The sequence below is a fragment of the Dipodomys merriami genome, unplaced genomic scaffold (genome assembly GCF_024711535.1).
Source record: "Dipodomys merriami isolate MVZ:Mamm:240054 unplaced genomic scaffold, mDipMer1.0.p SCAF_485, whole genome shotgun sequence".
In the NCBI taxonomy this organism is placed as follows: domain Eukaryota; kingdom Metazoa; phylum Chordata; class Mammalia; order Rodentia; family Heteromyidae; genus Dipodomys; species Dipodomys merriami.
The window spans coordinates 221,135-233,219 of NW_027206052.1; the positions used below are offsets into that span (position 1 = coordinate 221,135).

The 12,085-nt window shown below is 52.9% G+C and overlaps 1 protein-coding gene across 4 annotated transcripts in view; it reads right to left on the bottom strand.

The window, feature by feature from the left end:
* The window catches only part of LOC138809105 (phospholipid-transporting ATPase ID), a 31,988-nt gene extending 22,740 nt beyond the window's left edge, over positions 1 to 9,248 (bottom strand). Inside the window, exons 1-9 of one of the 4 annotated variants that reach the window (XM_069995485.1) lie at positions 9,090 to 9,248; positions 6,931 to 6,998; positions 3,943 to 4,001; positions 3,266 to 3,379; positions 3,054 to 3,152; positions 2,702 to 2,763; positions 2,529 to 2,601; positions 2,206 to 2,276; positions 1,946 to 2,025 (exon numbers count right to left, since the gene is read on the bottom strand). In XM_069995485.1, coding sequence (XP_069851586.1) covers positions 1,946 to 2,025; positions 2,206 to 2,276; positions 2,529 to 2,601; positions 2,702 to 2,763; positions 3,054 to 3,152; positions 3,266 to 3,379; positions 3,943 to 4,001; positions 6,931 to 6,961 — 589 coding nt within the window. In that variant the 5' untranslated portion in view covers positions 6,962 to 6,998; positions 9,090 to 9,248. Of the gene's footprint in view, positions 1 to 1,945; positions 2,026 to 2,205; positions 2,277 to 2,528; positions 2,602 to 2,701; positions 2,764 to 3,053; positions 3,153 to 3,265; positions 3,380 to 3,942; positions 4,002 to 6,045; positions 6,284 to 6,930; positions 6,999 to 9,084 lie in introns of those variants that run through there. The other 3 variants (XM_069995486.1, XM_069995484.1, XM_069995483.1) reach the window with 3 other exon arrangements.
* Between the last annotated feature and the right edge of the window lie 2,837 nt (positions 9,249 to 12,085).

Below are 12,085 nucleotides of genomic sequence, written 5' to 3' on the forward strand. Positions count from 1 at the left end.
TACTCAGGAAGCTGAGATCTGAGGATCACAGTTCAAACCCAGGAAAGTCCATGAATAAACTACTCCAATAAACCACTAGAAAACCGGAAGTAGCACTGTGGCTCAAGCAGTATTAAGCTGAAGAGCGCCCAAGCCCAGAGTTCAAGCCCCATGACCAACCAAAAAAAAAAAAAAAAAAAGGATCAGGCAGCACTTGGAGGCTGAGGTATAAGAATCATGAGTTTTCAGGGCAGGATGGGCTAAAGAAATCTTATATCAAAAAATAAAATGGAGGGGCTGGGAAGGTGGCTCAGTGGTAGAGGGCTTGCCTTGCAAGCCTGAGGCCCTGGGTTTGATTCCTCAGCACCACATAAGCAAAAAGAAAAAAGCCGGAAGTGGCGCTGTGGCTCAAGTGGTAGAGCGCTAGCCTTGAGCTGAAGAGCTGAGGGACAGCGCCCAGGCCCAGAGTTCAGGCCCCACAACCGGACCCAAAAAAAAAAAAAATGGAGGCTGGGAAGGTGACTCAGTGTAGAGTGCTTGCCTTGCATTCATGAGGCCCTGGGTTCCATTCCTCAGTACCACATAAGCAGAAAAAGCCAGAAGTGGCCCTTTGGCTCAAGTGATAGGGTGCTAGCCTTGAGCTGAAGACCTGAGGGACAGAGCCCAGGCCCAGAGTTCTGGCCCCACAACCAAACAAAACAAAACAAAAAATAAAACGGGCCAGATGCTGATGACTCATGCCTATGATTCTAGCTACTCAAGAGGCTAAGATCTGAAGATCATGGTTTGAAGCCAGTCCAGTAAAGAAAGTCCCTGAGACTTGGCTAGGAATGTGACTTAGTGGTAGAGTGCTTGCCTAGCATGCACAAAACCCTGAGTTCAATTCCTCAGTACCACCTAAACAGAAAAAGTTGGAAGTGGCACTGTGGTTCAAGTGGTAGAGTGCTAGTAAGCACAGAGAGGCTCTGGAACAGAGCCCAGTCCCTGAGTTAAAACCCCAGGACCAGCAAAAAAAAAAAAAGAAAGAAAGAAAGAAAGAGAAAGAGAGAGAGAGAGAGAGAGAGGGAGGGAGGGAGGGAGGGAGGGAGGGAGGGAGGGAGGGAGGGAGGGAGGGAGGGAGGGAGGGAGGAAGGAAGGAAATCCCTGAGACTCTTATCTTCAATTAACCATCAAAAAACCAGAAGTGGAACTGTGGCTCAAAGTGGTAGAGCGCTAACCTGGAGCACAAAAGCTCAGACATAGTGCCCAAGCCCTGAGTTTAAGCCCCGGGACTCCCCCCACCCCCCCAAAAGAAGATATTTAAGATACATTTAATAGGTTTTTTTTTAAGTGTAACCTAGAGACATTGGTAGAACAGAATCACACTTACTTAAGTTTATACATGTATAGAAAAATATGTAGCTACCTACAGAGGGTAAAATCAGAGCATGGAAGGGACTGTTAATTTTTCTTCTACACTTCCTATAATATCTATTATAAAGACCATACCATTATTCTGAGCTAACAAGCAAAAAGGATAAGCTGAGTTTCTCTCAGCATGCCCAGCAAGCAGGGAGCTGTCAGCCACAAAGCTCCTGATGGCTGAATGACTGTCAGTTCAAAAGTGAGTGGTAGGCCCCTGGCATTCCCAATATGTCCCTCCCAAAAGAATGCAGGGACGGCTGGGAAGGTGGCTTATTGGTCGAGCGCTTGCCTAGCATGCATGAAGCCCTGGGTTCGATTCCTCAGTACCACATAAACAGGAAAAGCTCAAGTGGTAGAGTGCTGGCCTTAATCTCAGGGATAATGCCCAGACCCTGAGTTGTTCAAGCCTCAAGACTAAGAAAAAAACAAAAACAAAAACAAAAAAAACCGCAGGGAGCTATATAATCATAGCAACCAGTAGTCAAAAGCAAAGTGTCCAATGTGAATACCAAAACCCAACCCATCTCTTCTACCTGAAGACTGCTTCTCCAACATTACTCACCATCAAATTTGGCAAGCTTACTGATGTCTCCCAGTTCCGAGGTGATGGGAATCGCCTGGCGTACTTTCATGTTGGTCTCTCTGGAAGAAAAGATCTCCTGAGGCCTAGCTCCCTGCCAGTCTTCTAGATTCTATCTGGGGGGCACCTGATCATCACTGCTTAACCCAGCAAATAATTTTGTGAACCCAAGGCCTTTCTTACCCTTAAATTTTCTAAAAAGAATTATTTACCTTCAGGAGGCGAAGAGGGCTGATACTTACCCATCGAGTTCTGCTGTTTCTATGTAACACAGCCCATGGGGCTCACTACTGGAAAGGAGGAGAAGATCCGCCTAGAGAGAAAATCTAATGAGAACTACAAATACAAACCTCCACCCTCACTGGGAGGTGACTATTCCTCTACTAAGCATAGTTTGTTTAGTTCCAAGTGCTTGAAAAGTTGGTCTCAGGAATTTTAACAACATAAGACCTTCCATCCAAGAAAATCTCCTTTCAGGGGTGTTTAAGAAGCAACAGGAAGGACTCATTATTTCCTACCCCAAAAGAAAGAACCCAGCCGACTCAAGGGGTACCTTGACCCTTACCGCTACAAATTGGTTATTTTCTAGCTTGATGATATCACCAACACAGACATTCATCCACTGCTCTTGCTGGAGACTGTGGCAACAAGAAGACAGTAAAGAGGCTGACAGTAGCTATACACGTTCCCAGGAGGCCTCCTTCCTCCCTAGAGCCCTTATCTCCCACTGGTACTCACATTCCATTGATCAGCACCTGAGACTGACGGTTATTCACCTGGTTATCACTCTTGTGGCGGAACTAAAAGAAGAGAATAAGAAAGGTAATACCTTCTCTTGCTCTAAGAGGAATGGACCATCAGTGGAATGCTGAGTTGCTGGGTCAGCCTTATATATACTTGTATACTAGTTCAACCAACTCTTGCCTTGACTCCTCCTTCCCACCTCAGATACACATCTAGCTGGAGCAATGAAGGAAGGTCAAGGGCACCATGGAATTGTGCTCGATGAAGGTGGCCTATGAGCTGGGAGGTAGAGGTGGAAGAGAAGGAAAGGCGAATGGGGACAAGCAGAAGAATAAAAACAACTCACATAGTCATCAGTGGCATCTTTAACAGCTGTAATGGTAAGGACAAGAACCAAAGGCACAATGGTGGTGAACCAGGACAGGGAAGAGATCTGTGGGATCAACTGAAATGAGAAAAGAGGAACATGCTTCAGGCTTCAGCTAATCTTCTTTTGCCCTGAAACCTTCCTCTTCTTTGGCTTTATGAATCCCAAAAGGATCACTATAGATAACTCACCTGTAGAATGAGAAGGAACAGGAAGTAAGTGTTGGCAACTTCCTGAAACTGCTCAAAGAGGTTGACAGGCAGGAAGGTGAGAATGTTGTACTTCGAAGTCTTGATGCAGTTACTCTATGGCCACAGAAGAAAAATAATTAGAAAGTGACCAACCACCATTGTTCTACTTCCCAAACCTCTGTCCCAAAAGCCAGCAACTGTAAGTGTGAAATGGGGACAAAGGAAGAGAAAGAATCCACATATTTCACTTCCCCAGCAGAAGGCCTAGAAAGCCGGGCTCTGGTGGCTCACGCCTGTAATCCTAGCTACTCAGGAGGCTGAGATCTGAGGATCATGGTTCAAAGCCAGCCCTGGCAGGAGAGACCGTGAGACTCCTATCTCCAATAAACCACCAGAAAACCAGAAGTGCTGCTGTAGCTCAAGTGGTAGAGTGCTAGCCTTGAGCTGAAGAGCTGAGGGACAGCGCCCAGGCCCAGAGTTCAGGCCCCACGGCCGACAAAAAAAAAAAAAAAAAAAAAAAAAAAAGAAGGCCTAGAAAGTCAGCACAATAGCGGACAAAGTAGCTGAGGCAGTTGCCTTTGTCTCCTGACATGCCCTTCCCTCTCAGCTTCAGGTGTTTCTATACTGTTCCCCTCTCCCATTCAGGAAGAGGAAACCAGTTCACTAGTGTCACTTACCGCATACTGGAATTTCTCATTATATTCTCGGTCATTAGCCCGTGCCCTCCTTTCTTCTTCTGTAACAGAAGGATGCTATAGTCAGGAGGAGAGATCAAGCCAAGACCCACACCTTGTTAGGCCTACCCAACTCCCCATGCCTGGGGAGTCATTAAATTCTTTCCCCTTCTCTCACTGATGGCCTAAGCAGTGGCTTTAAAGGGCTATAAACATTCTTCTTTTCTCTATTCTTTTTTTTTTTTTGGTCAGTCATAGGTCTTGAACTCTGGGCCTGGGCACTGTCCCTAAACTCTTCAGTTCAAGGCTAGTGCCGTACCACTTGAGCCATAGCGCCACTTTGTTTTTCTGGTGGTTTTTTTTTTTTTTTTTTTTTTTTGGTCAGTCATGGGGCCTGAACTCTGGGTCCGGGCGCTGTCCCTCAGCAATTTAGCTCAAGGCTAGCACTCTACCACTTGAGCCACAGCGCCACTTCTGGCTTTTTCCGCTGATGTGGTGCTGAGGAATCGAACCCAGGGCCTCATGCATACAAAGCAAGCACTCTACCACTGAGCCACCTTCCCAGCCCCTCTGGTGGTTAATAGGAGATAAGAGTCTTACAGATGTTCCTGCCTGGGCTGGCTTTGAACCAAGATCCTTAGATCTCAGCCTCCTGATGGTGTGAGCCATGGGCTTCCAGCTCTCTATTCTTTTTTTAACAAGACAGGAATTCACCATGTAGCCTCAAATTCTTAAGCCTCCTGGCTCAGCCTCTGGAGTGCTGGGATCACAAGCATATAGTGCCAGTACAGGTTATACTCACAGACAAGGCTATGTTCTTTTCCCCACCACTAACTGTGAGGTCTTCTACCAGGTGCTCAGTGACTTCTCCAATCATGCTTTAGCCACTATCAGTCACGGGAATCCCCAGACCCTTTGCTACTATTATCAATGCATCCACCATCATGAACAGGATAGTAGCTGAGGGCTGGGAAGGTGGCTCAGTGGTAGAGCGCCTGCCTTGCATGCATGAGGCCCTGGGTTCCATTCCTCAGCACCACATAAACAAAAAGAAAAAAGCCGGAAGTGGCGCTGTGGCTCAAGTGGTAGAGCGCTAGCCTTGAGCTGAAGAGCTAAAGGACAGCGTCCAGGCCCAGAGTTCAGGCCCCATGACTGGATTCCCCCCCTCCAAAAAAAAAAAAAAACAGGATAGTAGCTGAAGGCACAATGCACCCTTTCCTCCTGAGAACCAATGCATGCCCCCTAATCTGGGCAGGAGTAGAATCAGTCACAAGACATGGGGTCACAGTGCCCTGGAGCTGCTCTGCGGCAGCATCCCAACCCCACGTGCAGTCCCCCTACAGGAGTCTCTGCTTGTCACATGTAGTCAGCAGCAGCTTCTGACTGGCCAGCAATGACATCACCTTATAGCAAAGCTTATCTTCAAGTAGGAGAAGGTGGGGGTGGGGTGGTGTCAGGGATATGGAACTTGCAGACATGGAGGAAGAGGGGAAGGAGATGCAACCGAAACACCTCTCTCTACTGTAATCTTTCTTGGACCCTATACACATTTCACTGAAACCACTCAGTTGTCACTAGGTTAGTAACACCTCTCTAGCCCTACTATCCTGAACCTCTGCAGCTACCGGACTGCAGACGCCAAGTTCAAGTTCCAGAACAAGGAGAGTTCCCATCCCATCGCAGGCTTCTATGAAGTTACCATCCCATCTCCCAGGGGTCGATATGATCTTAGGCTATAAAAGGAAGTAACTTGGTTAGGCAGTAAAAAACCTAATGCCTTAAAACTGCCTGGAAGCCAACAGGCTGGGCTCCTAAAACCCTTGCAGAGCCTGAAGAGCAAACTGCAGCAACAAAACCCCAAGCTGGAGTCCCCAGACAGCTGAGCCACTTTACTCCTAATAGCTTCCCCAGAGGGGTCTCCTTCTGCTGAGACCTAGCACCATCACCACAGTGCATACAAAAAAAGTGCAAAGGCAGGATCTTTGGGTCGGAAAGAGGAAGGGAGAGGAGGCTGGGGGAGGCTGAGGACGAGAGAATGTGGGGACTGCGGGGGAAGGGGGGCAGATTATGGGTTCCGGAGAGCTACCAGGCATTGCCTCCTGTTACCTGTCCCCCAAGAGGGCTTCTTTCGGCTCCAAGACGGAGGTGCCCCGGCCCGGGCCCACTTCTCAGGCATCTCCTTGGGGACCGTCATGACCCCGGTTTAAGTTGGGGAAGGCGCACAGTCTGTCCTTGGCCTCAGAGGTGCCAACAGGGTGGCCCCCCGGGGAAGTGCAAGGGCTGCGGCAGCTCAGAGGAGAGCCCCGGACAGCCGGTGCGCACACTGCCCGCAGCCCAGGCCATCCTCACAGCCGCCGGCGGCGAGCGAGCGGGGACCCTTTCGTCCCCAACTCGGGCTCCGCAGCGCCACCGCCGCCGCTCCGGAGGCCCCCCGCGGAGGCCAGCCTGCGCTGACTGGTCCAGGCTTCAGTGCCCACGCCCCGGGCTCCGCCTCCGCCAGCTCCCCCCACTGCAGGGGCAGCAGCCTGCCAGCGCCGCGTAGGCGAAAGCCAGCACGCAGGCCCCGCCTCTCCGCTCCCCACCCCCGGCCAATGCGGGTGAACGGACAGCCCGAGACAACCACTCTCAACTCCCACCTCCACCTCCACCCCACCCCTACCTGCAGGAAACTAGGAGGTCCCAGCATGGGAAGGGGAGGGGAGAGCAGGGACTTCCCAAGCCAGAGCTGAGGAATGCAGGCTGCCCCTGACAAGATTACAGGTGTTTCCCGGTGAGGGAGCTGGTGCTCAGCACCAGCTCAGAAGATAAAACTAGCTAAAGGATCAAAAGGACAAACTCAGTTTCCTAGCCAGCATGTGTTAGGGTTTTGATCTCCATACATACACCTCTTCCCCAGGCCCTTTTCACTTGTCCCTTTTCCCTTGGCTCCCAAAACCGTAATGACACCTGCTTTTGATAGTCTCGAGGATCCACAGTCCTGGACTTTCTTACCTGGGGGGCGCTTTTTTGCACACAGTGCCATCTCACCCAGCAAGGTCCCAGCAATCCCATGGGAGACCCTGCGGGAAGGTGACAGAAGCCAATGGTCAGCAAGTTGAGGAGAACCCTTCAATCCCTTCATCAGATCCCTGGTGAAGATTCTCTCCTCTGGCTCTGACCCCTGCTAACTCCCACACTCTCCTCTTCCTGGCCCAATGATGTTGAAAGGGGTGCCTTAGATAACATGAGGGAAGTTGAGAGTTCAAAAGAGGCCAAGGCCAGCAGAGAAAGAGTTGCTATGACAAGAGGGTCACAGCTCTCAAGGTAACCATCCCAGAAACAAGCATTGCTCCATCAGCCTTCCTAGTAGCAAGGTGTGGTTACTCCTGACCAAGACTGCTGTCTGTACTAGAAAGCAAGAGTCCCCCCCAAGGGCAGGGCGGAGGGAATACAACTCAGGAAACACCTGGCAGTATCAGGAAATGGGGTGGGCAGGCTCCACCCATCTCAAACTGCTCCTAATTCCCCCTCCCACAACCCCTAAGAGCTTCCATTACCACCTCCTCCACACAGAAGCCCAACACATTAAATGGTATGGCCTTCACTTCCTGCACAGACAGTCCCCAAACCACTTCCTCTCAATCTGGGCAGCCGCCCTTCGTGAGCCAGGAGAGAGGGGTCTTCCTGACCCTATCTGGGAGTTACACCTTCTTTCCCAGCTTAAGCCTAGACAAGTCGATATGGCAACTGGATACAGAATCAGAGACCATCCATCAAAGGTCCTCTGCTTCTTTCCACCTTCTTTCCCAATGTCCTGTCTTTCTCAAAAAAAAAAAAAAAAGGAGGGAGGGGGAGGAGAATAAAAAGTCTGACCTAGGAAGCAAGCCTCTATCCTGTTTCCCAGCCTGGCCTAAAAGAAACTGCCAGAGAGAGGGTCACCTCTTCTACCTTTGGGTGGAAAGGCTTTCCACCTCCTCCTTGGTTCCCCTTTCTCCAGCCTCTGTTAGCCCCAAGAGATACTAATTGCCTGTCTGCTCGAAGTCTGTAATTACAGAGACTGGGCCCACAACCCAGTCACCCATACCAATTCTCCCTTCACTAACAGTCTCCTTCCCTGACCTAAAGTCCTCAGAGTTAATAGTCCTTTTCATCCCTGACCCTCCTCAGCTGTGGCAAGCAAGGGTGCCTGGCTCAGGATGGAAAAACCTCATGCACATTTTAGAGATGCCAAGCCCTCCTCCAGGGCCCCCAGCCAGGGTCTCCACCCAGTCTAGAGCGTGAGTCATGGGAGGGCGGGGTGTGGAGGGAGAGGTTAAAGAAGAAGATGCAGGGTGGGCATACAGCAAATTCAGTAGTTGGACCCACCCTGGGGAGGGGTACCAAGAAACAGGAGCCAACCCAAAGATCTGGGTCCGTGTCTATGGAAGAGTTAATGGAGAGCAAGACCCAACCCTCAGGAGCCAGGCATCTGGACACAGAGCAGCAAAGTTGTTTTACCTCCCTGAGACCCTGAGGAGAGGAAAACAGGGCTTGGGGGGCAAGCAACAGGGCCAAGGAGAGGAGCGGGCAGTTGGGACCAGGTCTCCTTCCTGGTCTCAAATAGCTTAGGGTTTTCTAAACAGGTCAGGCCCATCAGCCACGTCGCCCTGCCCCATCACCCCACCCCAGCCCCCTCCACAGAGCCACATCTGGGATAAAAATAGCCAGCCCTGGGAAGAAGGCAATGTTCCACGAAGAAAAACGCCTCCAGCGCTAGGGCTGGCCCGTGCTCCTCTCCGGGGAGGCTGCCAGCTCAAGGAGAAAGAGCCCCCAGCCCCTCGGGGCTCCCCGGCCGCCAACGCCACCCCACGCCACCTTTCGGCCCCCAAGACGGGACCCAGCCCGGACCCTGCCCGGCCCTGCGCTCCCTCCACGGGGCACCTGGAGTCGGGGGCTGGGGCTCCCCGTCACCTTCACAACTCTCGGGGTGTGGGGCCCCCCACGCTGGTGCCCGGCACTCCGCACCCCCGTCCCGCTCTCCACGCACCCCAGCCGGCGGACAGTCACGGGGACTCCCCGGCCTCAGACACCGCCCCCCTCCCGCTCCTCTCGGCCCGGGGTGCGGCCGCCTCTCCCGGTGCGCTCGGGCCCCGCGCCCGGTCCCCGCCTCGCCCCGCCGCGCCTCACCTCACCTCAGCGCTCGGCGCTCAGCGCCCGCCGCGGCCGCCCCGTCCGGCCCATGCCGGGGGCTGGGGCGGGGGGCGCTGGGCTCGGCTCCCCGCGGGCTCCCGCCCCCCCCAGCTGCGGCCCCGCTCCCCCCGGGGGCCTCGGCCCGCTACTTTGTGTCAGTTTCGGCCACCGCGGGGCGGAAGTGACGGCGGAGGCGGCCGAGGGCGGGGGGCGGGAGGGGCTTTGGGGAGGGCGGCGGGGCGGGCGCGCCGCCATCTTTGTGCGGGGCAAGTGGAGGAGGGGTGGGCGGGGGTCTTAGCCCCACCCCCGAGCTTCCGCTCCGTCACACCAGCACGCGAGCGCCCGGGGCGCGACAGAACGCAGAGGTTTGGGATGCTTTAATCTGGAAGAAAGGGAAGCGGGGGGCCTGGGCGCCACGCCGGCCTCTCCGCACCGCGAGCATCTTCTCCAACAGCCCGGGCCTCCGCCCTCCGCCCTCGGTGCCGCAGCCTCCTCTTCTCTCCCCGCCTCATTTCAGGACCTTTCCCCCTCTCCAGATTGGCTGTGGTGCCTCAGTTTCTCCGCCGGGTCTGCGGGCACTGGTGGGAAAGGTCGGCAGCCTCCCTGGGAGGGGGCAGGTGGGGGGGGTGGAGGGCTTTTTGGTTATGGAGGCGATCTGAGAGGGCCGAAGCAGGAGGCGTTGAGGTCGTAGGAGCTGAGGCCGGGCCTTGGGGACCCAGCTTGAGAGGTCCCCACGGCCGAGCTCCTCCCGCCGCCATTGGATTAATTGGCCAGCGTCTCCGTCCCTCAGATTCCCACGGCCTTAGCAGACCTTCGGCCGGCGTGCGCGCCCTCTGGCGGCTGCTCTGAGCACCTGCATTCCTAGAGGTCCGGCGGGTCTGGGTGGGAGTAATCCCAACCCGCCAACAACTCCGTTTCTCCACCTGTGCGGGCAGTGCGGTTCCAGAGGAAGGAGTAAGTAAACAGAAAGCTTTCCCCTGGGTCTAGATTACTAATTAAGGTAAAGAAGGTCGGGGGCTGGGAAGGTGGCTCAGTGGTAGAGTGGTTCGATTCCTCAGCACCACCTAAACAGAAAAGGCCGGAGGTGGCGCTGTGGCACAAGTAGAAGAGCGCTAGCCTTGAGCGGAAGAGCTTGAGGGACAGCTGAGTTCATGCCCACGACCAAAAAAGAAAAAGGATGAAGAATGTGTTATTTGCAAGCTGGCAGGATCGTGGTTCTCTTGACATCCTGGAGTGAATCCTGTGAGAATCACAGCTTACTCTCCGTTGTCTTAGCTGAGGCAGGAGTTTCCAAATCTGAGGTTTCCTGAACTGACTCTGAATCCTCAGGATGGTGCAGAGCCACCATCAGCTGGTACGTGGCTGTGCCCAGGGTGGCCCCCACTAGAGGAGCCACTACCGGCACCCACCACCAGCCATTACCAGCACTGTAAGGGAAGAACAAAAGGAGACATCAAAGGTTGACTGTTTTAGCTTTCCCTCTCCCCAGGGACTGGGGGACAGTAATAAGAGACCTCCTTTCCAATAGTCCCTGGAATGACCAACACCAGGGTATTTTCACAACAATACATTGCACTTGGAGAGGAGGGAACCCCAGCACAAGTTGGCCCAGACTCGAGCCTTAGAGAATTATCTGTATATTTTGCTGATGAGGTCTTCTTCTAAGAGGAAGAAGAAATTGATGTGCCAGAACAATCCTCGAACCTTACTATTACAGTGAAAAGTGGGGAGGGGAACTAGGAAGGAAGGGTGAATGTGAGGCTTGGAGAACACTATCAGAAGAGGCCAAGAGAACTGTCTAGAAGAGAGCTGGTGAAACAGCCATTATCAAAGAGAGGGAGTAGAAGACCACACCAGAGAAAGCTGACTCCCACCTGAAGACCTCAGGGCCCCAGCCGGCCACATAGGTGAAGAGCCGTGGACCCAGATCCCGGGCAGGGTTGAGTGGAAACCCACAGTTGACACCCATGGATAGTCCAATGGTCAGGATCAGCAGCCCCACCACCACAGGCTCCAGACCTGCAGGTACACCCTTGTTCCGTCTGTCCAGGATTGCTAAGAGCCCCACAATCAGCATCCCAGTGCCCAGAACCTTAGAGTAGACAGAAGTCAAAAAAAGGGGACCCCATCAGCTGCCTGGTAGTATTCCATCTGCCCTCCCTCACCCAAACACTTCCCACCACCACCCTTTACTATCTGACTTTATCCAACACAGGCAGCAGGTTTGGGGAGGAGTGCCATGTAGAACCAATTCTGAATTGTCCCACCAAACCTCAACAGTAGGCTGGAGTGTACCAAGGGAAAAGGCAAAGGTTGGGACTTTTCCACATCTTTTTTTCAGACCTACCTGATCCAGGAAGCCATTGTTCAGGGATAGGTAGGGTGCAGGATAGGTGGCAAAGATGGAGGCTGTCTCCTTTGGTCCAGTCACAGTCAAGTCCCCACCTGTATAGTTCTGTAAAGCATCTTCAGGAGAGAACACCTGATATTTCCCATCTTTGCTCAAACAGAAACCATTCCCAGGCACCCCAGCCCATACATAGGTGGCTCCAGCCCTAGGCCCTCTATTACCATAGTAGAGAACGTAAGTGGCTCCTGAGGCACAGAAAGCTGCCAGCAACTGCACAACACAGTAAATTGGGAACTTGGCCCAGGGGAAGCGTCCAACGAGGCACATGGCCAGGGAGAAGGCTGGATTCAGGTGGGCCCCTTGAAGCATCAAGAAAAGAAAACCAGCCACCATCTACTAAATATCACTGCCCAGTACTGTTACCAATCAATAGCGATACAACATACAACCCTACAACACTTAAAACAGTAATATTGCTGGACACCTGTAAGTCTAGCTACTCAGAAGGCTAAGATCTGGGCATCAAGGTTTGAAGCCAGCCTGGGGAAGAAAGTCTATGAGACTTATCTCCAATTAACCAGCAAAAAGCCAGAAGTAGGGCTGTGGCCCAAGTAATAGAGTGCCAGCCTCGAGAGAAAATGCTAAGGG